General features: G+C 40.3%; 1 protein-coding gene across 1 annotated transcript in view; it reads left to right on the forward strand.

The window, feature by feature from the left end:
• MID1 (midline 1) overlaps positions 1 to 26,784 on the forward strand; it is a 123,904-nt gene that overhangs the window by 12,318 nt on the left and 84,802 nt on the right. Inside the window, exon 2 of the mRNA XM_048494098.1 lies at positions 19,894 to 20,609. Within this exon, the coding sequence (XP_048350055.1) occupies positions 19,950 to 20,609 (660 nt within the window). The 5' untranslated portion in view covers positions 19,894 to 19,949. The remainder of the gene's footprint in view (positions 1 to 19,893; positions 20,610 to 26,784) is intronic.

Consider the following 26,784-nt stretch of genomic DNA (forward strand, 5'->3'; position numbering starts at 1 on the left):
AACACATCAAATGCATTTCAGCTAATTGCTAATATTTGCTTTAGATAATCTGTAATTGATTGTTACTGAACCAACTATGTACCAGTATGTTCAAGAAGCCTTCATTATTAAATATCTGTCCAAAGAACCTATGGTATGTGCTATATATTCTGTGACAGAAATCAAGTACTAGAAAGATAGCACACAAAAGTATGGGAGAAACACATTGCCTAGCATAAAAAGCACCCATCAAAGAGTTCATCAATGGAGAGCTGGAGTTCCTTAGCAATGTGTGGTAGGCAGCCATTTGACATCATAGCTTTTCTTAGCATGGGAATACAGTGATGGTAAAATTCCAGTTGTTGAATTTCTGCCATTTGGCAGGATTTGAAAGTGCTTGAGAAGCTTTCTAAGACCAACATTAGCCAAGCGTTTACTAGGTGCTAGAACCTCATGTCCTTTGACAGTCTTTTAAACGGTTCCATGTAATGGAGAGGGGTTCCACTGATTTATTATTTGTACATGGCTGATATAAACACTACTGTATACAAAATGGATAATCTTACTGTACATTAGTTTTTTAATGTGTTCCAGTTTTGAGTGATTTGTTTGCACTCACAGTTTTGCAGTTCACTTTTTAACTCGGTTCACAAGCATGTCGAATATGTTGGGCTGCTGAGACAGCAAGATGAAGACTTTATTCTATCTTTAGGGACATACTTTCCCCTAAACAAAATCTGAAGATTAGAAAATTGTTGTCCAATCATTGCCTCATGTGAAAAAATGTTGGAAACCAGAAGAACTGGGATTTGTATAAAAGTGGACCTTGAATAACTGAAAGTTAACCCATTGCTTTGTGTTTTTGAAGACCATCCTTGCGTTCCTTTGAACCAAAGCCTTTTGAAGTGTACTTGAAAATTCATATGAAACCTGTGGCACACTGAAAGCCCTCAGGAGAAAGTGACTATAATATAGATTGGTGTGTGAAGTCCAAATTATTAAAAAAAATCTCTGCTTCTACTGTTCTTGTACTTAAGAACTTTTGCAATTTTTCATGTAGCTCTCCAGTTGTGCTTTTGATCCACAATGCTTCTAATACTGATCCATCTGGTCACCATTTTGTGTGAATAGGGCAACATACATATTTTGTAGCTTTAGTACAAACAAAAATTACAAATGTTTCAAGGAAAGCATTCACATGTAGCCACGGTGTCCACATATGAAAATATACTCTCCCCCCATATTGCCCCGTTGGTCCCTCCATTCTTCGGACGCAGACCTATTGGTGATCCTTGGCCCAAAAGCGATCTGGCTGGCCTTAACAAGGGCTGGGGCTTTTACAGTCCTGGCCCCTACCTGGTGGAACAGGCTCCCGAGTGAGATCCGGGCCCTGCGAGCATTCAGAGTTTCTGCAGAGCCTGCAAAACGGACCTGTTCCTCCAGGCATTTGGCCAGCCAGGGTAATATCATATATTCGCTGTGTAACATCTGGCCTCGCATGGCCTAATAACATTGCAGGGAAGAGAGAGAAGGGGAGATGCAATTCTGCGCCATCTGTAATATTAAATATAGTTCTTTTAACTTTATGGGGGTGGAGGACGATATATAAATCTAAACAATAAATAAACAAATAAATAAATTGTCTTATGTGGAGTGAGAGGGTTACAGATCATGCACATGCCTGTTACACATGGCATACTAAAACTGAAAAGGGCTTTAGTTTCTATGTAATTTGAAAGATCTTGTATTGGATATTTGGCAAAGTAGCATCAAGGTCAATAAATAGAACACATACAGAGATAAAAATAAAAATGGCCTTGGTCACCCTGATTGATATTTGTCAGAACAGTGATAAGGAATTACATCCATGTTTTTCCCGGACTTTTTGGTGGCTTTGAATACAATCAACCATGAAATTCTTCTGGAAAGGCTGGTAGGGCTAGTACTGTGCTTCAGTGGCTCTTTTCTGACTTGGCTGACCAATTCCAAAAGGAGGTGCTTGGGGAGTGCTGCTCAACTCCATGACACTTATGCTAGGAAGTCCCACAAGTGCCCTCATGCTAGTTGAGATCTATATATTTTTTAAAAAACAACAACAGTTGATTTACTAAATCTGTGGAAGTACTGAAAAGGTGTGTGGTGTTTGATATGACAAGGTATGTGGAGAAATAAATGAATGAAACTCAGTCCAGACAAGACTGAGATGCTGTTGATCAGTGACAAGCCCCAAGAAGACTCAGCCTGTACTGGAAAGGATAGCACTCTTCTGTTAGGGAACAGGTTCTTCCTCGGGGGTGATGCTATATCTGGCCCATGGTTGGAGGCTCAGGTGACTTTCACGTCACATACTACCTTTTGTCAACTTCGGCTGATATGCCAACTTTTGCTGTTCCTTGAAAAGCTGGATCTCACCACAATAATTCATGGCCTTATCACATTCAGGTAATATTGATATAATGTGCTATCTGCAAGGCTGCCTCTGAAGACTGTTTGGAAACTTCAGGTGGGCCAGAATGTGCCTTACAGGTTATTGTGAGGGGCTGTAGAGATTGGTTCATCCCATGATCATCCCATTTCTTTCCAGGTACTGTTTCAAGTGTTGGTTCTTACCTAAAAGGCCCTGAATGGCCTGAGTGCCCAAATACTTGAAGAACCAATTCCTCCCATGTTGTCCAGCCTGCTAGTTGAGATCCTTATCTCAAGTCCTGTTCTCTGTGCCTGTGCCTTTACCCTCAGAGGTAAGGTGGGTGGTGACCAATGACAAGGCTATTTTAGTGGTGGCCTTTGCAGTGCTCTCTCCCTTGAGACTCACCTGGTGCCACCTTTAACTGGATAAAGGAATAAGGCAACATCAAAATAGAGGACATCTCTGCTAGTATTATGCAGAAGTGATGTGCACCCTTTACATTTTCTTTATATCAGTGCTGCATGTAGATTCTATTGGACACTTAGAAGTTGCACTTCTGATGCTGGCAAGCCTAATCCCTTGTCAGCCTTCTCTTAAGTATTGTCTTAATACAGCTTTTAGGGTGGCCTGTGCTTGTGGTGGGTGTTACCCAGTAGCATCCAGTTGACAGTGGAAGAAAGAAAAACTGAATCAGGGCTGATGTACTGTATATACTTGTATATAAGCCGACCCGCATATAAGCCGAGGCACCCAATTCTACCTCAAAAAACTGGGAAATTTTATTGACTCGCGTATAAGCCGAGGGTGGGAAAGATCCATCAGGAGGCAGGGTGCTGAGCCGGCAAAGGAGCCACAGCTGGAGAAAAGGAGCGCCCCAGAAGCCTTTGGGAGGCTTTTTAAGGAGGGGTGAGGCGGCGCGCACGGGTCTGGGGAGAGGGAAAGTGGCTGAAGGCAGGAGAAAGCGAAGCAGAGAATGCCTCCTCCCCCTCACTAACTCACGCTTTCTTTCTTGCAGGCTCAAAGTTTATGGCATTGTTTTAGGGAAGCTGCCGGCTTTCTAAGCTCTGAGTCTACAGGGAAGCTGCCGCTCCAGGCAGCCTGTCTATGGTTTCCTTAAAAGAAAACCTTTCCTTTTAAGAAAACCCTAGACAGGCTGCCTCGAGAGGCAGCTTCCCTGTAGACTTAGACCTTGCCAGAAAGAAAGCCGGCAGCTTCCCTGAAACAATGCCTTAAACTTTGAGCCTGCAAGAAAGAAAGCGTGAGTTAGTGAGGGGGACGAGGCTTCGCCACTCATAAGTAAGCGCTGTGGCTCTGCACGGGGGAGAGGGGGTGACCCGCGTATAAGCTGAGGGAGGCATTTTTCAGCCTAAAAAAGGCTGAAAAATTCGGCTTATACGCGAGTTTATATAGTAATAACATTTCTGGGAAAATCTGGAAATGGTGTCACACTTTCCAGGAATCACCAGAAACTATGGTTTTCAGCCATTCTTAGAAAGAACTGATTTAGCTTTTTTGGAGGGGAGAGATCTGATTTTGCCATAGGGTTTCCAGTGACGCCTATTTCCCCATTGGTTTCCCTAATTGCATCCAGTTCTGCAGCTACACAAACTATATACAGAGAAAAGAGTTTCTGGATTTCCAAAATGGCAAGTCTGCTATATGAGGCAGGGTCTCACTTTTGCAGCTTTCAGTGGTTCTATGAATCAGATTTTGCTCTCCTTGTTGATTTGCATGGCCTAATAACTAAGAATCAATTCTTTAACCTGCAGGACATAAAATAGAAGCTGGAAATTGGTCATGTTGATGTATTAAGCAACAGCTATACAACGAAGCACATTATGCACGTAATTGTAATTTGCACATGATTGCAGTGTACTGAATGTATACAAGGCAAGGACTGAGTTTAATGTCACAAAATGGGGCCAGATGGCATATAATTTTTATGTACTGCTGAGGTATTATATACTTAGAAGATACAAACCCAAAGATTCATACAACAGATTTCAGAAGTGAAGTTATATAAAGGATAACTGTGTTAAATTATGCATCATCTGGGGCTGGGGTGGGGGTTGGGGTTGGGATTTAGTGGTTTTAAGGAAGCATTCACTATTGTCTTGCTAAAATGATCTTGGGAGGACAGGCCTGGTTTATGCTTTTAAAAATGTTCTGTGACAACTAATCCCATTTGTGTAGCTAAATATATAGATAAAAAACATGTCCTCCATAACTGTGTCAGCATGAAGGCTTTAGCATGATACAGAGCAGACATAGCAGAAGAAAGAGGGTTTAGAGTCCAATAACCCAGGAGGCTAATGTGCACAGAGCTACTGCTGAAATCGCCCACAGTTTAATCCATGATGCTGCCAGTCAGGATAGTGATTAAAAATCGCCCATCCACAGAATTACTTATGGATGTTGATTTATGAGGTCATGAGGAGCAGAACAAAAGAAAAAATAGAGGCCTCCATGTGCTGATAGAGCACACAGGCACTTCCTTTTTCAAAAATATGGAAGGAAGATAAATATATTTACTGGCAGAGAAGTGAAAGGAAGAACCATGACTTTTTAAAAAAACAGCCATATAGACATAGTTTTGCACTCCTTAGTGAGTTTGGTATGCCACCATCTTGATAAAATCAAGTCTTTGTAATAGATGTGCAGAGTGGTGTAATTCTAAGCAGAGTTGCACCCTCCTAAGTCAGTTGAAATCAAAAGGCTTAGAAGGACACAACTCTGTTTAAGATTATACAGTTGACAGACAACAGCATTATACTCTCCAGTATCAAACACACCTGCTTCCTGCAGTGTTTTTCTGATGGAATAATATAATGCACCTTTGCTTTTTTGTTGCTCGGTCAGTCTGTCTGTGTCTGTCTCTTATTAAAATGTTTCTATCTCTCCTTTCCTTATGGTATTTTCACTTTACCTAAGCACCTTTAGTCCTTATTAAATAACGTGTGAATGAAGGTTTTCTGCAAGTGTGCAATTCTTATGAAGTGTAGTCTCCTTTCCCCCAAGCTACCTGCATTCTGTGGTAGAAAGTAAGACTTTGGCACAGCATGTAATTTTTTAGGAATGCACAAGAACCACTGCTGTGCCATATCAAGCTATTAATGGCTATTTCCCCCAAAAACTTATGTTCTTATTTGCTTTGGCAGAAGCCACTTGTGCGTGTCAAACCAGAGAAAGTCTTCCAACTTTGCTGAGCAGAATAGCAGCTTAGGTTGTTAAATTCTTGGAGATTTGGGAGTGGAGCATGAGGAGGGAAGCATTTGGAAAGGGAAGGCACCTCTATAATAATAATAATAATAATAATAATAATAATAATAATAATAATAATAATAATAATAATAATAATAATAATATGCTTGTATACCGCCCTCCCCAAAAGGGCTCAGGGCGGTGAACAACAAAATATACAGGTAGAGCACAATGGAGTGTCATGACGTGGAGCCCCCTTCCAAAGCAGTCATTTTCTCCTGGGAAACTGATCTCTGTTGTCTGAATATCGGCTATATTTCTGGGCAATCTTCCACCCCCACCTGGAATATGGTAACCCTATCATACATGATATGAGATCTAGTATGTCTGGATTGTCAGACTGCAATCCACAAATGAATTATTCTGATGCTAGGGTAGTAGAGAAAGCTTCAAAGAGTCCTCTATAAAAGTTACTTGTAGATTGTTCAATTAGAGTTCAGTTATATCTGCTTCTATTGGGCAGAGATGCTGAAATAAGGCACTATAGGTATTGGAAGGTTCAATTAACATGAGTACTTTCTGCTTTCTAGTTCTACAGCCTGGAGAGGAAAATCATATACATTAGCCTGGCTTTTCTGTTTTCCATTTCTATGCTAATGAAAATATATTGATTCTTTTACTCATCTACATTTTAAGCTTGCATTCCAACATGGAAGTTTTCAAGGAAAAGGGGAATTGGGTCGTTGCTGACTTATTTGAAAGAAATGGCAGTGAGATAACAGGAAAGCACCAAATCTTCAGTTGTTTTATTGCTGGAAGTGGGAGACTTCAAATGGCTTCTAGCTTTAGTGTGGGAAAGTCAAGTGTTAACTATGTTTACATCAGTGTGTCAACCCACTGGCACTTCCGCTCTTAAGGAATGAGCAAGACATCTGTGTTGTAGAACTGCCTGCCACTTGGGTTGAATTCCCAGAAGAGAACATTACTCACAGCTAGCTGCTGTTTTATGGGTAATTCTTCTGCCCTCAGACCTGTGGACCACAGACTTCTTTTTTAGTTGGCATCATAAAAGTAAATTCAAATGTAAGGGAACATTATTTGGTTAAATCTAAAATTATCATGTAACCAACTTTAAAAAAACCCAAGGCTTCTTTGGGATGCTTGTCATTTTTTTGAGTTGGTGGTTTGTTTGTTTGTTTGTTTGTTTGTTTGTCTGTCTTCCTTCCTTCCTTCCTTCCTTCCTTCCTTCCTTCCTTCCTTCCTTCCTTCCTTCCTTCCTTCCTTCCTTCCTTCCTTCCTTCCTTCCTTCCTTCCTTCCTTCCTTCCTTCCTTCCTTCCTTCCTTCCTTCTGTAGGTCTTCCCACCCATCATCAGAGTTTTGTCTGTTATATAATCCATTTACATATGCAGACAATGAAAACATCTTAGCAATAGGTAGGTTTCAGAAGGTGGTGCTATGGACTGCTGTTCATCATCCTGACCTTGGCTAGTGGGGTTCCACAAAGTTGTCTCCTATGCACTTTAATTTCTACACGAAACTGCTAGGTGAAGTCATCCTGAGTCACAAATATGTGGAAGACTTTCAGCTCTATTTTGTGCTTCCAGCTGATTCTAGGAAGGCAATTGAAACCCTAAACTGCTGCCTTGAAATAGTTTTGGAGTGAATGCAGGCTAGTAAAGTGAAGCTTAATCCCAAGAAGATGGAAATGCTACTGGGGTGGAAAGTCTGACATGGGATTTTAAGATTTCATCCATTCTATAGTCTGCGGGTGCTCTTGGACCCAGGCCTACTTCTGGATTAGCAGGTGGCAACTGTGTTCAAGAGCACATTTTGCCAGCTTCAACTTGTTAGCGAGCTGCAGCATTTACTAGGCAGGAAGGATATGGTCTCTGTGATGTATAGCCTGGTTACATCTAGGTTAGATCAATGCACTATGCACTTTATGAGGCTGCCTTTGCAAAGTGTTCAGAAACTTTCATACAGAATGCTACATCAATGTCATTCTAGTTTTGGGCCATCTACTCCAGTTCCAAATTTGTTGCTGGGTACAAGTCAAGATAGTGTCTAGACCTTCAAAGCCCTATATGGTTTAAGACCACCATACCAGAAGGACTATCCACTCCATAGGTGTCAAACTCGCAGCCTTCCAGATGTTATGGACTACAGTTCCCATCGTCCCCTTCCAGCATCATGTTGGCAGGGTATGATGGGAACTGTAGTCCATAACATCTGGAAGGCTGTGAGTTTGACACTATGATCTACTCCCTTATGAACCTGCCCAGTCACTACAGTTGTCTTCTGAGTCCCAAGGTAAGCATTCCATGCTTAATGGGCTTATTTCTCCATAGGAATGAGTGGAGAGGAGGGCGTTTATGACAGTATTCAGTGAAAAATGGAGATACTTTTTCTAATTTGCTTTTGCCATATGTTGTAATATGTAAAACTTTTTCATACATATTCAAAATTTGTTATCTTGTCTTAGATCTGGGATAGTGGATCTGGAATCTTAAGAACAGATTTCAATAATCATACTAACAAAAATAGAAGTGCCGAACTAAGCAGACCTCCAAACTAAAGGCATCTGGAAACTGCAACTCAGAAGTGCAGGACATTTACGACAGCTGTTGTTCAGTTATCTTTTAAAAAACTTTTAAAAAAACCCTTTAGAAACATAAACTATTGCAAGTTATGACCGCAGAATCTTACTTTCTGTGTGGAAATGCTACAATGAAATTTCAGTTTTGGGCTTTCCAAAAGAAAATTTTGGAGGGTAGCCATGTATTGTTCAATGAATGCATAAGCTGTGGTTTGTTTGTTTAGCCAGTCAACCTTTCCAAATAAGTTGTTGCTATGTTTTGTATATTTTGTGGTCTCTGAACTCCAAATGCTTAAAACAGTTCAGTTTTGTCCTTATGATGGATAAGAGGTGGTGGGGTGTGGGAGGAGATTCTGTGATTGCTGTGGTAATGGAAAGAGACTCTGAAATCTCTGTGACTGGGAAAGGTGCATTCCTTAGGAAAAGTGCTTTGTCACCTGAGGAGGGGAGAAAGAAGTCTGAGGGTGCAGAAGGAGACATAGAAAACCCCATTGTGTGGGTAAAATTTGGCCTCAGCTGTTTTATTGGTGTGTTGGCAAAAGGAAGCAGAAGCGCAGCATAGGGGATGGATCCAGTACTGGGCAAAACGTCTGCTGTCCCCCAGTAATAAACTTTCCCCTAGCCAGATGCATGGGGGAAAACACCAATATCGGGAGCAGCAAGATGATGGGAGCCATCTGGGCACTCTGGATGAACTCCCCTTGCTGCCAGGGGGCATGTGCTTCACAGGCTCACTCCACCCCCCAGGCCTCTTATAGAGGCCCCCACCAAATGGAGAGGGTTGGCATGCAGGCTCCTCCTCCCCTGAAAAGATAGTCCCCATGTGCTATGACAGATAAAATGCAAATAACAGCAACAATCACTGTAAACAGAATGCCAACCACAAAAAACTCAGACCCAGGCGGGGGAATCCATAGGCACATGGGTCCTCATGGAGCCTTGTTATTTTTCCGCTTGGTCACCCCAAAATCACCAGCACATCAAAATCACCCCAAAACCACATAGACACATGTCTGAGCACAACAATCACGCAATCCACTCTCCATGGCACTGCAGTGGTACAAAAACTTGCTTGAAAAAAAGGGATCCTCAGGGATCCTCATGATTTTTGCACTTGGTCACCCCAAATCACCATCACAGCTCATACTCGTAGACACCACAACAATCATGCATCCCATGCTCCGTGGTGCAGCAATGGTGCAAAAACCTGATGGAAAAACAGGGATCTTTAGGGATACTCATGATTTCTGCACTGTCAACCCCGCAAATCACCATCATATCACAACTCAAGCCATTAGCCAAATGTCTGACCGCAACAATCACGCTTTGCACACTCCCATGGAGCTGCAGCGGTGCAAAAACCTGCTTGAAAAACTGGGAACCTCAGGGTTCCTCATGATTTTTCCACTTCGTCATTCCAAAACAACCAGCATGTCACAGCTCATAATCCTAGGCACATGTCTGACTATAACAATCACACCTCCCATGTGTTAGGATGTTGTTGGTGTGTGTTCTGTCCTTGGATTTCTTCCCACCTGTCGGTCCTGGCTCTCTGCCTGGTCTGCTTTTATGTTATCTCAGCTCTGTGTGAAACTCTGTGTGAAACTATGCATTGTTGATTATTCTGTGGCGGGAAAGGAGTTTGCTACTGTATTAAAGTTACTATCAAAGTTCTGAGTCTTTTAGAACTCGCATTGCCTGTATTCGACTATGACTGCCAGTACAATAAAGAACTGAAAACGGTTACTTTTGCCTGGACTTTACTGGTTCATTACACCATGCTTTGTGGTGCTGCAGTGGCACAAAAACCTGCTTGAAAAACAGATCCTCAAGGATCCTCATGATTTTTGCAGTCCATCACCCCAAAATCACCAGCACATCACAGCTCATACTCCTAGGCACATGTCTGCTTGGAAAAACCTGCTTGAAAAACAGGGATCCTCAAGGATCTTCATGATTTTTGCAGTCCGTCACCCCCAAATCACCAGCACATTACTGCTCATAACCCTAGATACATGTTGGAACACAACCACACATCCCACGCTCCATGGCGCAGCAGTGGCACAAAAACCTGCTGGAAAAACAGGGATCCTCATAATTTCCCCCCTTGGTCACTGCAAAATCACTATTACATCACATCCCTGTTTTTCCAGCAGGTTTTTGCGCCACTGCTGTACCACAGAGCATGTGATGCATTTTTGTTATGGTCAGACATGTGTCTAGGATTATGGGCAGTGATGTGCTCTTGATTTTGGGGTGACCAAGCGAAAAATCATGAGGAACCATGGGGATTTGTCCTTTTTAACCATGTTTTTGCACCACTGCTATTCCTTGGAGCGTGTGATGCATGGTTGTTGTGGTCAGACATGTGTCTAGGGGTATAAGCAGAGATGTGCTGGTGATTTTGGGGTGGCAGACTGCAAAAATCATGAGGATCCTTGAGGATCCCAGTTTTTCAAGCAGGTTTTTGTGCCACTGGGGCGCTACGGAGTGTATGATTGTTTTGGTGCTGCCTGTAGACTAAGACATGCTCTATAGTTTCATGATTGTTTCTTTTCATTCCAATTCAAAAATCATATGAATTCATGAGGATCCATTTAAAATCATCTGAATGTTCATTTTACCCAAGCCACTTTTCTTAAAAGGCACTGAAAATTTTGTATAATTGAGTTGTGCTGTGTGTGTTTGTGTGTATGTATGTCCACTGTTATTCATCCCTAAATGATAAAAAGTTGTGTTTAAATTAAAGGTTTGTTAATTTGTTCAAGCAATTTCATATTTTTTTGTCAAGCCACAGGGTGCTGTCATTATATTAATTTTTAAATTTTCCTAGGTCTCCGATGGAGATTGATGTGGCCAAGGATAAGTAGGTTACATGTACTTGTTGGGTGAAGCACTTGGCTTCCTGTTGTATTCCTGATTGGACTTAAAGCTGAAGCCATTAATGCATATAGCTCTTTGAGAAATTGCTGTTTTCCTTGATGGGGAGGGTGAGGTTAATTATTTCCCACCCCCATAGATTTGGGTTGCTATTCCCAGGTAGGGCCTGGCGATCTCCTGAAATCACACCGAAATCACACTAATCTCCATAATACAGAGATTTTCTATTGAAAAAATTAGCTGTTTTGGAGTCTCGCTTCTGTGGCATTACACCCTTCCCCAAAGGCCCACCCTCCCTAAGCTCTACCCCTAAATCTCCAGGAATTTCCCAACCTGGAGTTAGCAGCTCTAGCAAACTGCATCTTGTCAATTAGATGAACAATATTAATCAAATATTAGTGCCATTCATCCACACTTCCAAGAAGTGCAATGTGGTACCAAAGAAACTGAGTCCACATTGTTTGCTAAGAAGTGACGACTGATTTCCAGTTAAATCACCCAGGTAATTTAGAGAGATAGACACTTCCATTTCTCTAACTCAATTGGTCATTATTTGTTTTACTGCACATGCATTTTAAGACTTTGTCTTGGAAATTCAGAAACATTAATTTTACCATATTCTTGCAATCTTTAAAGAAAGGAAATAATAATGAAAACTAAACTAGACTGCAAGGCAAATTAAACGCAAACTTCAATCTGGGATATAGAGTAAATGGAATCCACGTTTTAGTCCATTCTTCCAAACCTTTAATGTATTATTTCGTTTTACTACAGAAATATAAAAGGAGACATGGCAACATGAAAAGCAGAACACAAGGAAGCAATTCATTCCTGCTGCTTCCACTTCAACATGCATTTTTAACACATCTACTCCAAGCCAAATGTCTGCTATACATTCTAAGGCACTTTCCTTGGAACATTTTAATGAATTCTATTGATTCTCTCTTCCCCCTCCCCTCAATATTGATAATGTAGCAATATTTGGTATTCAGCACTATTTTGACCTAATTATAGAAATCCAGTGTTTTCCTGTAAACTAAAGCACGATGAATGATAAGTTACAGGGAATGAGACAAATGGGGCTAACATTTCTGGCTTTTAGAGAAAGATGTTTGATACATTTCAACAGTTAGGTCTTGGGTATACTAAATATTAAAACCCATGTATTTTTAAGCCATATGGCTACTTTTTATTTTTCAACATAGAGTTACAGTGCTCTTGAGGAATCATTACAAGTGGTTTAAAACTTCCTCTTTGGCTCTCAAAATGGCACTCCTGAGAAAAGTCTTTCCTTTAGTTTATTATGTTCACAACTACTGCTGTAGCTCTGTGATGAACTTCTGCCAGAGGCTGATCAAATACAAAATAATATATAATAGTGAAGTGTTTGATCAGATGTTTGATCAGAAGGACTCAGTCTTCCATTAGAAATCGAGGGGAAAAGTTTTGAACTGTTGATAGCCTGTCAGGTTTTGCTGGTTCAGGTCATTCTTCCCTTACAGGCATGGGAACTGAAATTCATTATTCAGCCCTGGATTAATTACACAGCAGGCTGAGCTTCCACTTGTTCGAATAATGTGGCAGCAAAGCCTAGTGCCCTTATTACAAACCATCATTGTTGGGTGAGTTACATGGATGTACGGTGAGAGAATCTGATCCTCTACTTCTTTCTCGCTCGATGGATGTTGAATGCTGAAAAAGAAAGGAGATAGGTTGCTTTAGTGTCAGTGACAAAAGGCAGCTGAATTACAAAGGCAATTTTCAGTCCTTAAACTCTGGCGGAGGTGATTAGGTGGAGTTGGCTTTCCTGGAATTGTAGGGTAGATTTTCCTGTTGTGCTTCAGCATCAACTGACTCAAGCACAGTCGTGACCCCAAGGATTCAGGATTGCCACTGCTGGAAGAGCCTAGCAAGGGGCTTCTGGGGCTTATCACTAACTTCTTAAGGGAATCAACGTGATCAGTTAATAGCTATGTTTCAGCAAAAATGCTTAGGCCGAAATCCACTGGTGAGTATATTGCATTTGATATATTCTTGAAGCTCAGAAGTAAGATGAACTTTTGGGAGACTTAGAGATACTAAATATAGGAGCCCTTTCCTCTTTTCAAGAAGCGATTTCCCAACAGTGTTGTGATTAGAAAATTTGATTTTGTCATCTGTGATAGTTTGTAATTGTGTTTAAGTACTGTCAGTACATTTCTGTTAGATTGTGAGGGCTGTCCAGTGTTTACTTATTCCTATAAAAGTTTATCTGGTACCTTAATTTTGTTAAGCATAGATTTGATATTATCATCCTGTATTAAACAGTAATGGACAGAAACATTAATTGCCTGTCATTTAAAAATATAAACATTGTGGATAAAGTATCTGAAATGAACTTTTGAAATCAAGTTTGTTTATTATTAGGTGCGAGGAATAAGGCAGTCATGGTAAACTGTCACACTAAGCAGCACTATCCTATTGTTGTGTTTATATGTGTGCTTGAACATGTAGTATATATTCAAATGCATATACAGACAGTTGATCAGGTGATGAGATATTTTAGTTGCTCATTTGTAAACAGAGTTCCAGATATAAAGACTGTTTAGTGCCATCAGTGATGTACAGTTAGGAATTGTTTGGGTTTTAATCTTTCTTTTTCCTAACATTAATGTCTCAAGAACAACAGCGGCAGTTCTCAAAGTATTTACTCTCACATGATCCTACTTGTTTGAATTCCTGAAGTTCAAAGTTAGAATTGTAAATATACAAGGTAGGAACTACTGTGACTGTTTCACACTCACAAACTGAATGGGAGCTACAGTCAATGTAGTTGGTGTCAGAAAAATTAATGTGAAACACACCCAGCCATCCAGGGATCGTTCCATAGATTTGTTGTCTGCCAGCAATAATCAGCTTAAAGTCACTGCCCTGGTGGAAAAATTACAGTTAATAGAATGACCAGAAAGTTAATTCATTTGACTAGGAGCTTTCACTTAGTCATCGAGCATACTTTTTTGGGATTAATTATTTACAATATCTTTCTATTTTGGTGATGAACAATTTCTTTCTAATGAATTTATCAACGGTTATTTTTCTAAAAGATGGGGGAGGGATTGGATGGTTGGGTGAGTTCCTTTTAAAAACTTTAGTTTAGTTAGTTCTTTGCATTCTCCAGACAAGATCATCTTAATCAATGCTTCCCAAACTGAGTTGTTTTTCTTTTTTGATCCCACATAACAGTTTCTGTCTCCAGAATTTTGTAGACGAATGGGTTTTTCTTTCCTCTTTTAAAATGAGGTATTGGAAAGATTCATACTTAGCACCATCAGTTGTCGCTGACTTGCTCTCAAGTAACTGAAATGTGAAGAGTAAGTGCTGCATGGTAGAAAGTGAATTATAAAACCTTCAGGGGAAGTAACCTTCTACACCCCACCTTTATGTCAAGATTTTTCAGTCAATCCTCATTTACTAACCTCAGCCAAGATCACTAGTTTTGCATAAAACTTAGCCCATATTCTGTGTATGCCTCGAACACAGATTCTTATGTTATTGGCTTTTATTATATGATACACCACATTACTTCTGTAACTAAGTATCAAAAGCAGCAGACTGACTTCTTTATCACAATTGTACACCCTTAACAAGGCAGTTGTGATGTTAGTGTTACTTTTTGTCCTGCCTTGCGTTCTTCAGGTTCTTTAAAGTGTTCATGTTATGCTAGGTTTGAAATACTAAATAATGTTTTTTTTTAAAAAAAAGTGTTTTACAAGGCCCAGGCTGGATGTGTGAGTGAAACAGTTTATTGAGATTATGAGCTGGATCCACACATCTTTTCCACTGGTGAAAAAGGAGAAGGGCCCAATTTTGAACCAAAAGTTTATTTTGGGGATTGGGGGACATAGAAAGACAAAAAACCTCTGTTTGGCGAGAATAGTATGGCAAGACTTAGATAAGACTAGCAGTAAAGCTCATTGTGGGGGGAAATGCAACGGGCTCTAGAGAAGGAGAGGGCGAGCAAACATTCAGCCCTGCAGTTGTTGCTGGTTGATGGCCATGGCCATGGAAATAGCTGACTTTAGTTGGCTACCTCCCAGCCATTTGCCCCGTTGCGCCAGCAAACGATGGCTTACACCACCAAAAATGTGGTGTAAGTCTATTCTGCCCAATAGGGGCTTCCTGGTAGGGGGAAAGGCTTTTTGGCTTGTTAAGCCTCCCCATGCCATGCAGAAGCATCTGTGGGAGTGGCTGAGTATGGGGCTGTAAGTCTTTTAAATATGTACATGAAAAAATGAAAATGTGTAGCTGTATGTGGCAATGTGTTTTATGCAAGTACACTGATCAGAGAACCAGGATTACCTACTGTTTTGATCCCTCTGCCCTGGAAGCTTTCTGGTGACCTCAGGCCAGTCACCCATTTTCAGCCTAACCTTCCTCACAGGGTTGTTCTGAAGATAAAATGGAGGCAAGAACAACAATATAAGCCACTTTGTGTCCTCACTGGGGAGAAAGGTGGGGTATTGATTAAATATATAAATAAGAAATAACGTGGTGCAAAGTTTTTCTTTGGGTCCCAAAATTTGTATCTCCTTTTCATCATACTGTTATTGCTAATTTGGTATATTACAAGTGGGAGATTTGCAAGAACCAAACTATTCCAACTCTTGTTTTCTTTTATCCTCTCTTCAAAAGACCCCATGGCCTCTTCCCTTTCCCTGCTTTGTTCTCTCCTTCCCACCCACCATCCAACCTTCCTTTAACTGCTAAAATGACCTCATCTTTTCCTCCTCCCTTCCTTCTGTCAGTCTTTTCCCAGGAAAGCCACATTAGACTGGGCCCAGTTTGGTGCCAGGGAAACCACACAGACTTTCAGGGAGTACCTTATTTTCTCCTGCACCACTTTCCACACACTATTTCCTCTTTCCTGCCTCCTAACAAGTCCAATATCCTCATGTGAAGAAAGTGTATATATTCCTTTACTTAGAGATAATTTATCTTGTATATTGGGTTTTTTATGGGGCAACCATTTGGTTTTGCCAGGTTGTTTACAATGCACCCATTTGTCCTCACTAAAGTGGTAAACTGTGTTTGTATTTAGTTGAAGTGGTGTTATTCTTTAGATAACGGAATTGGCTTTACAAGGCCACATTCTAAACCAGACAGATAGGGCTTAATTGCCAAGAATGCTTAGGTGGGGTCATTTCCCTCATCTACTAGAAGGTTGACTTTATTTGACACTCAATTGGTTAATTACTGATCAAATGGTCTGCATGAGCTAATTCTATAAAACCCCTGACACCATTTTAGATAGGGAGATTCATAAAGGATTCTTAAGATTTTCTCATGGTTGTTCTTGCGTTCTTACTATTCTTTTGCTTTAGGCTGAATAGCCTTGTATTGTTTTTTATACTTGGAACTGTCTAAAGCTGAGAGAGAACTGATTTTATTATTTCTTTTCCTTTCAATAAAATTTTTAACATCTTAGCTGTTTGAGAGTATCTGGATACAGAACCCCGGTATGATACCCGGCTTTGGGTAACCTTTCACACTTTACCTTTTCCTTCTTTTTTCCCCTACCCACCAACCAATTTATCTTTTATCTGCCAACCATCTTCAGCAATATTAATAATTTGCTTCATTTACACCCCACCATTTTCCACAGTGGGGATCCAGATCAGCTTAAATAATTCTTCTCTTGTCCATTGTCTCTTGTCTTGTCCATTTCATCATCACAACAATCTTGTGAGGTAATTTAGGATGGGTAGGCAGTAGGACCCCTGTGGAACATTACCATATATATTTGGGTGCTGTGTGGTTTCCGGGCTGTATGGCCGTGTTCTAGCAGCATTCTCTCCTGACGTTTCGCCTGCGTCTGTGGCTGGCATCTTCAGAGGACAATACATTACCATATATACTCGCGTATAAGTCGAGTTTTTCAGCCTTTTTTTAGGCTGAAAAATGCCCCCCTAGACTTATACGCAGGTTCCACTTCTTCTCTGCTGCTCCCCTTTCAGCCACTTTCTGTGCCTAGTTTTCTGCTTCGCTCTCTCCTGCTGGCTGGCAGGCCCCCTCACTAACTGACCCTTCCTTTCCTTTCCCCACAGGTTCTGAGGCTTCGTTTCAGAAAAGCTGCCTCTCGGGGCAGCCTGTCTCTATGGTTTTCTTAAAAGGGCAATGCTCCAAAGATTGCTTAGTGGAGGGGACAAGCCTCCGTTCTCTGCTTCACTCCTGCCTTTTTCTCTGCTGCCCCCCTTTCAGCCACTTTCTGTGCCTCGTTCTCTGCTTCTCTCTCTCCTGCCTTCTTCTCTGCCGCCCCCTTTCAGCCACTTTCTGTGCCTCATTCTCCTCTGCCTTTTCCTCCACTACCTCCTGTCCCATTCACTCTCCACAGCCCCTAGCTTCTTCCCTATCCCTGGACCCATGTGCGCTGGCCTCGTCCCTCCTTAAAAAGCCTCCCAAAGGCTTCTGGGGCACTCCTTTCCCCCAACTGCTGCTCCTTTGCTGGCTCAGCGCCCCACCTTCCCAAGGATCTTTCCCACCCTCAACTTATACTCGAGTCAATAAGGTTCCCCAGTTCTTTAAGTTAAAATTAAGTGCCTCCACTTATATGGAGGTCGACTTATACATGAGTATATACAGTATTCTAAAAAGAAGGTCTGGAGGGAAGTGGTAGCAGATTGACCCACAGTCGCCCTTGGATCTTTATATTGAAAAGGTATAAATTAAAGTTCTCACTCCTTTGAAGAGATGAAAGTTTTAGCATAAGCAAAATCTCTTTTACTTTATTGAGCCATTCGCTGTCTTCAGGCATTTTGTGCCTTTTCAATGTTTGAAATATCCTGTCAGGTTGTGAGTTCCCATATATCAGGGGCTACTTCACAATAATGTGCATGAGCTGTGCTCATCATCAGCAACATAACATAGTGTATAAACATAAAAAACCCAAAATAAACCATACATAAGCATACATAAGATTGTATACTCTGTGTCCCCTAATTGATATGAAAGCAAAGTGATTTTGCAATGTTGACATGAAAGCAAAAAGTTTTTTCTCACTTGATAGCAATGGGAATGTAAAGTTGATTGATTCAGTCACTTCATAGTTGGTGTATGCCTCCATCCCCCCCAAAATCTTAGAAGCACAACAGATGTGTTGTTGTGTTTAAATCCCCCCACCCCCCAGATTTTTTACCAGTAAGTGTGAAACCAAATGGCATATTGTTTTCCTTTAGGAACAAAATCTCTTCTGGCTTCCTCACAAAGCAACCATGAATAAGTATTATATGTTGACTTGAACTTTGCCTCCAGTTTTGAACTTCTTTACTCTATTATGCTCTGGGCTGAGGTTATGCACAACGTTCCTGTCACTGTAACTGCAGCCCCTGCTTTAATTGTGGGGAAATGTAGATGACTCAAGGAGATTTAGTTCCCAAGCTTACTAATGAGCATAAGGCTTCTTTCACCCTTAATGAACCAAAATTTCTATGTGATTTTGGGAGGGATGGGAGGGCAGGAGAGGGGAAAGAGTTCACATACTGGAACAACGACTTTACAGTGTAAAGCGTATGCAGCTGGGCCATCTAAAGCTGTCCTTAGTCATGAGCAACAAAGCTTAAATGGATTGTACTGTGAAGAGGTAGAGCTCTGTGAGTGTGAAGCGTAGCTTGTGCTTCTGCTTCACTGACCTGTCTGTCCACCACAGCGATAGGCCCTTGACAAGAGCTTAGGCAAGGGGAGTCACACACACAACTCTTTTCAAAATCATTCCCTGCAACATGATTAGGGAAAGAAGAAACAAAATGAAGGATTTTTGGTCATTTTAAGAGATGATCTGTTCCAGGAGGGTTGTACTGCTGAATTCCATGCTGAGAAAAGTCACTGTTAGATCATGCTGTGTTTTATCAAAGCTACTAAAATGAATATTTGCACAGTAAACAACCCTCTCATCTTTCTGCTTTAAAACAACTGATGCTCCGCTGCTTTCACAATACTACTAAGATTTGTATGTAAGAGGGAAATGTATTTTTATAGAGTCCAGTAAGTTCAGCAAATGCCACGTCTTTCCTGTCAGATTTTTGACCAAACAGCACTAAAGTGCCATTTCCTATTCTAAATATTTTTTCTTTCTAATCTGTCCTTGTGAGCATTTTGATTATCATGCTGTACAAGCAGTCTGTCTATATGCAGTTCACTCTCAATGGATTTATTGTGTGTGTAGTTCTTCTGGTTTTTTTGTTTACTGTTGATCTAGTCATGGGTAAATAGGAATACAGACAGGCATATTGTATTGCAATAATCTACTGAAAGTGTAACTAAACCCAGAACACAGAAAAATGCTAGGCCATTAATGCTGAGAAATAATGAGGAAGTTTGAGGTTTTGTTTGATAAATCTGATACTTCGTCTTTCCATGGCTGCTCTTAGGAGTTAAAATGCATTCAGACTTTTCTAAAACAAATGTTTGGTGACTCATAGCATACCTAAAGGAAGTTTTTGTGGCAACAACATACTGCTTTTGATGACCCCGTACAGTGATTTTTCTGCACAGGTTCTATATATAATGTAAAAGCTGTCCATACATATTTTGTACTTTAACTTGTGTTACAACAATCTTTTAAAAAGCAGAAACGGCTTTCTGATTTGAAAAATGAACTTTAAGGAAACAGAAAAGAAAATAAAGTTTTAAATACCTTGATTACTGATGCGTAGGCAGATTTTATGTAGCCTTCCAATCTGGAGAGATGGCTGCATAATGCCAAGGGATGTGGCGAAAGTTGACAACCCCCCATGGCTGACCCCTCTGCTCTTTTTCTCTCTCTCCCTCTAATCAAATTTTATGTCCTGCTTTCAGATAGCTGATCAGCTTCCCTGGATTTCGCTGACAACACAGGAAAGCTTTGCCTGAAGATGGAAACACTGGAGTCAGAACTGACCTGCCCTATCTGTCTGGAGCTGTTTGAGGATCCACTGCTGCTGCCTTGTGCTCACAGTCTCTGTTTCAACTGCGCGCATCGCATCTTGGTCTCCCACTGTGCCACCAACGAATCAGTGGAGTCGATCACCGCCTTCCAGTGCCCTACTTGTCGTTATGTCATCACTCTCAATCAACGTGGTCTAGACGGACTCAAGCGCAACGTCACACTGCAGAATATTATCGACAGGTTTCAGAAAGCATCCGTGAGCGGGCCCAATTCTCCTAGTGAAACTCGCCGTGAGCGGGCTTTTGATAGCAACAGCATGTCCTCCAGTGAGAAAGTTCTCTGCCAGTTCTGTGATCAGGATCCTGCTCAGGAAGCAGTGAAGACCTGTGTAACTTGTGAAGTATCCTACTGTGAGGAGTGCTTAAAGGCAACTCACCCAAACAAGAAGCCATTTACTGGACATCGTTTAATCGAGCCTATTCCGGACTCACATATTAGAGGATTAATGTGTCTGGAGCATGAGGACGAGAAAGTTAACATGTATTGTGTGACTGATGACCAGTTAATCTGTGCCTTGTGTAAACTGGTTGGGAGGCATCGTGATCACCAGGTGGCTGCTTTAAGTGAGCGCTATGACAAACTAAAGGTTAGTTCCATCTTCATGCTTTGTTGTTTTTCTGCTAGCAAGTGTGGTGCCATATGAAATGATTTGTGAACACCATGTTTTCTGTGTGCTTGTTGTACAGGTATGTTAACAACATTTTTGCATTAAATTTGTACACCCATACTTCCAGATACCAAATCAGATTGTGTTAAAAATGGTAAGAAATATATGTTTGGTATGAAAAGGTTATACGTATGCAGAAGTAATAATTTTTTTGTATGTATCTCAGCTGCTAGTGTCAATTTTCCAAGAATAACGGGTGTGGGCTCTCCATAACAATTAAGCAGTTGTAGAGGGTTGTGATTGCGCATATTAGCCACAATTTGAAGACCCAGATATATAGGGACTTCAAAAGATACAAAGCCATTCCCAGTTCATGAGAGTGCATTTTACAAAACTTTATATTTCAAAGTCGCTGTAAGACCTCTGTGGGCACTTAGGATATCTGCTATCTTAAATTGAGGATAATAATGATTCTGTTTATTCCCATTTCTTTCTTTTTTCCCCCATACATATTTTATATCATTTTACATGAAGAAAGCATTTTAATGCCCGTTTTCTCCAGGATATACAACTGTTTGTATAATTAGCATACTGAGTACAGCTGTTTCAAAGTCGTAACTCATGGAAAGCAAAATTTTTGTAAAATGGAATAACGTTGCTATCATTATGTATACTCCCCATCCATACTGAAATTCCCGTTATATATTAGTTTTCTTAGTATCACTGCAAAATGTCCTTTGCGTCTGCATTTTCAGTTATATCAAAGATTGTTTTAAGCAATCTCCAGCTCAAATAGGAGCTACGGAGGGCAGTGTCATATTTATGTGAACCAATGTTCTTTTAGCTGCCAGACTGGATACAGAACAGCACACTAGAGAATGGAGAAATCCTTCAAAAGCCCCCTCCCTCGTTGCTGAAGAGAAATGCTGCAGTGATGGTTAGAAAATTTCAACAGATAGACCAAGTGCTGAATACATAAACCTGTGTCTTTGAACAATATATTTACATGTTACAGTGGTTTTGATCAAGAACAATCCTGTTTATTTGAACATAGTATTTTAGAGAATATGTTTTTCTTCTTGCTTGCCTTGAGGATGGGGAAGGAAAGTTGAAGCTATATTAAAGACATAACACTCAAGTCGGTATCTACTTATTTTACATGTACGCCATGTGACATAATAGCGTCTCTTTAAGAATCTTCCTTTTCAGGTGTTACATTTGAAGATAACCAGCTACAGGTACCAAGAGGATAATGGGTAGCATATGGCTCTTGTGCCTGTGATTGGAGATCCTCAGATGTAAACTCTGAAAAGGCTTAAAACGTTCTCAGAACATATCCTTTAAAACATATGCTTGCATGTATTTCATCTTAGCCTTTTCTGAACTTTAGTAATTGTTTATATGTATGTTAGAAGTTTTACATACTGGTCCTTTAGAGAATAGTGATAATATTTTTCTTTAGTTTAGGTTACAAACCTATGACTAGTTTCATTCATATTCACGTGTTACTCATGTTGAAACCTTCAGGACTTAAAGGGAGTAAAAATGTGGTCAGATTTCAGCTTTGTGACCAATTCAAGACTCCCTAGTTAAAACTCTCAAATTCTATTTACTTTAATTTTTGTGTGTACCTGTAGAGCTCATATTGTATTCAGGAAGTCCCACGAGCTCTCTGGAATTTGCTAGAACTGTAGCGAATTGTGTAGCCATCAAGTTATATTTGTGAACTTTACTTCTACATGGAATTAACACAGTTTAAACCTTTGGGTTTTTTTATGACCCACCATTTTCCTAAACAGGATCTTAAGTATTTTTGGGCAGAATCCACAAACATGGTTGTAGTGCATCTGCTATTCATTTCATGACCTGCCCATGAGACAGTGTTTTGTGGACTTTGAACTTATAGTACAGATTGAGTTATATTTACTTGGAACTAATTCCATGAAGTTCACTGTAAGTGGTATAATTATGGAACAACTCTTTGAGAGCCATCATGGTGTAGTGGCTAAGAGCAGGTGGGCTCCAATCTGAAGAATTAGTTTTGAATCCCTGCTCTTTCACATGAGCATTGGATATTAGTAAGCTCCTTTGAGTATCCTTTCAGAAGATAAAATGGGGGGGAGGAGGGGGATACATACAAATTCTTCCTCCTCTGCTTCTTAGAGTTAGCCCAAACTTTACTGTTGAAGTTCCTGGCATGAAATTCTTTAACAAATACCACTTCTGTGCTTATTGTAGGAATGTTAGGCCCCTTAACCTGTTCCCAATGATGCCACTGCACATCTCCTTTGCCATTTAAAATAGTTCAAAATAGACCCATGTTTAGATAGTACCAAATGAATTGTTTCAGAATCTCTTTTCTCCGGCATGGATGTGGTAATTTCAAGAAAGTGGCAATGATGGGAAATTTGAGAATCATAGAGTATTTCTTAATTCATTTAAGGCTTTATCTTCTTCCATATTTTTCCATGTTTCAAAAGCTAACAGATATGACATTGAATTATAACTAATAAAATACCAAGATTTTGGTTCTACTAGAAATCAAGCTTTAAGAGATTCTACATTCTGTGCATTTCCCTGATAATAATAAATGTTTAATTGGAGTCTGGGGACCATGTCCTGTTGTGTGCTCCAAGGAGACCTTGTGACTTTCCCTCTTTAAATAGCTACACTTCTGCATAGCATGACAGTTTGCTTTGGAAATCAGAGTGGTTTCCAGTGGCTCCTTTCTTTCTCCCTGTTCTGTGATTTTTCTTTTTCTCTCTGAAACATCTGAAGAAGTGAATTATGATTCCAGCTCATGGTGGAATAACTTTATTAATCTTTAAGGCAGCACTAGACATCTGTCTTATTTTCCTTCCATCAACACTAACACAGCTGTCCTCTGGAATCAAAAGCAATGTGTCAGATATCGGTTTCAGTGATGCTTAATAGGGTTTCCAACCAATCACATACCAGGGTTATTTGGTCATATTTAAAAGTTTTATCTGGACTTTGGACTTCATCTTTTAGAAGAAGTGGCACTTGGATTTATATCCTGCTTTTCTCTCCTGTAAGGAGTCTCAAAGTAGCTTACAAATTTCTTTCCCTTCCTCTTCCCACAACAGACATCTTGTGAAGTAAATGGGGCTGAGGGAGTTCTGAGAGAGCTGTCACTAGCCCAAGGTCATCCAGCCAGCTTTGTATGTAGGAGCGGGGAAATAAACCCAGTTCACCAGATATGAGTCCACTGCTCAGGTGGAGGAGCGAGGAATTAAACCTGGTTCTCCAGATTAGAGTCCACCTGCCCTTAACCACATCATGCTGACTCTCAGTTCTTAATTTTCGTTGTTCAAATACCATTTATGCTGAAACCCAAGAGGTAGTTTATATTATAGAGAGAAATTCTGGCAAATAAAATTCAGGTTTACTTTGATCCTAAAAGCTTTATTTGAAAATTGGAACTTTATTTGAAAAGTTCAGTGACACACATACTCTGCCATGTATGACATGTCATGCCAGATTGCACAACCAATGTGTGTGTAGCCATTCCAAACTGTTGTACTCCAACTCAGTTGTACTGAACAACTCAGTTGCACTCAACAGTTGTACTCAAACTGTTGTACTCTAACTTACTGCACTACAATACATATAAGATGATCTACAAATTTAGTCCTACAAAGAAATTTTCACAGTGGCACATCTTTCTATGAAAAATATTTGTTGGCTAAAATATGCAAAATACCATTGAAATTAGAAATGTTTTTAAACTGTTCTGAAGGAATAGCTAAATCAGGATAGTGCTTTGTGAAAAACTTATTAGAAACAGCAGGATTATTAAGAGCTGCAAGAAAGAAATCATCTTTTAGCTCAGTGAAACATATTTCTTTGCAAGTATTATTAAAGGTTGCCTGTTAGAGGTAGGGTTAACTAGATTCAAAGAAATGTGCCAAGTTTTGCCTCAGTTACACCATTATTAAAATGATATCTACAATTCTTATACATTCCTTTCTTCAATATAGGTTGGATATCCTGGATCCTTCTATTAGTGGAATCTTTTTCCTCTGACAGAAGGAGGATGCAAGTCATTTCTGAGAATGCTGTATCAGGAAAAGGCACCTTTGGTATTCTGAAAACACTTCTTCTCATGTAATATGTGGGATCCAACATAAAGATTGTTTATTTTGGATGTAATTTATTGTTTAAGAAAAGACAAATGGTAACAGTATAGAAACAAATGAAAGCATGATTATATAGAGAACCCTATTCATTAGACTACTGAAAATCCTTTTAGAAAATCCCCATAATAAAACAGTATGATTGTCCTTAAAGCTATTAAAAATCTGTATGTCCCACATCTTAACTACTGAGCAACTGCTAGTTCTTGGTATGCAACATTGGGTGTCAAGCTATGCTAATTGCTTATGTTTGGTCCTGGCAGTGTTACTAATTATTTAAAGAATATTTCAGAACCATTAACCAAAAGGCAAAAGATGCCAATGCAGTCTAACTCATTTGGTGGCAAAAATGAAAGTGTTTAATTAAAAACTGTGGTTTACTTGTACTTGTACTGAGGCCTAAATGCTACACTGAGTTTATGTCATTGTTATTGTGAAAACTCAGAAACGAATACTAAAGACATAAAACAAGTTAATCTGTAACAGTTAGCTCTCCAGTCCTGGAAAGCTCTGAATCAATCCAGTTCTTAACAGCAGGTTAAAGAGCATGGCCTTGAAACAAAATTACGGCAAATGCTTTTGTTTGACCAATAAGCAATATTTTCATATATGGTGCATTTTAATAGGGTGACCTGGTCTGACAAGAAGAGGGGGCAAAGACACGGGGGAGGGGGAACCATCAGGAATGTTGTAACTGGGAAAACGGGAAACTCTGTTGTAAACCATAGAATGTTCAATTATTCCTAGAAAGGCATGGCATCATTTGTAAGTTTCCCATGAAAGTGGCAGCATGCCATAGGCCTGAAGACATTTTTTTGCTTTTATTTTTCTTCTGCCAATGCTGAGAGCAATGGCAAGAAAGGAAATTGGAAGCGGGGAATCCCATGCATGGATAATCGCAATCCTCATTTTTAATATGTTATTCTGAGACCTGCTTGCTTCTCTTAAATAATATTCTAAATGAATATAATTTAAGGGAATTGAATGCAACAACTGAGAATGGTCCAGAGGAGGTGTCCAGTGAACCATCTGGTCCAGTTATCATGGTTCAGTTTCAATTAATGATGCCTGATGACGTGGACAAGTTCCTTTTTGGGTCCAGCCAACAACATGTCTGTTAGATCCTTGCTCTTCCTGGCTTGTAAAAGATAGCCACCTGGGTATAACAGAATGAATACAGGGAATAGTGAATTCCTCCTTGAGGAATTCCTCCTTGAGGAATGGCTCTCAAGAGGCAGTGGTGTGCCCCTTTCAGGAGACACACCCCAGCAACCCTGCAGGAAATTAGGTGCCCCTACCCAGAACAACCCCCCCCCCCAAATCTCCATCACAGAGCCAGCTGGGCATAACAGCAAGCCCCATTGAAAACTATAGAACTTGCTAAAGAACTTGGCAGATTCTGTGCTCTGCAGTGTCTCCATTGTACCCAATGGGGAATTTCTGTGCAGGCTGCACATTTTTAAAGATAGAGGTACCAGACTTTCAAGGTGGCTCCAGGGAACCATCCTGGTAATAGCATCCAGTCTTGGTGAACTTTGGTCCTGGAGGCGGTGGGAGTGGGAAGGTTGACACTTCTGAGATAACTCATCCAGCAGACTTCATGTGTAGGAGAGGGAAAACAAAATAAGCCTTTTGGGGGCCCATAGAATTGAACTCCCAGAAGCAAAGCCTGGATGCTATTACCAGGAGGGCCAAATGTCACCAAATTCAGTTGGTATCATCAGGAGAGTCTCTGAATAATACCCTGAAATTTTGGTGCTGCTAGCTTAAAAATGCGCCCCCTGCAGGCACAAATGGGAAAAACCATCAAAAAATACAAAAAAATCAGATGGACCCAATTTTTTTTTGGTATAGTATACCCGAATATTCGGGTATATCCCAACATGTTATTTGTCTTATTTGGGCACGTAAATAATTTTATGCCCAAATAAATCTGAATCCAATTTTTACCGAATTTCTAGGGTATTGACCAAGTCTAGTTATTACCTTAGCAGTTT

Source organism: Sphaerodactylus townsendi, linkage group LG04 (genome assembly GCF_021028975.2).
Source record: "Sphaerodactylus townsendi isolate TG3544 linkage group LG04, MPM_Stown_v2.3, whole genome shotgun sequence".
NCBI lineage: Eukaryota > Metazoa > Chordata > Lepidosauria > Squamata > Sphaerodactylidae > Sphaerodactylus > Sphaerodactylus townsendi.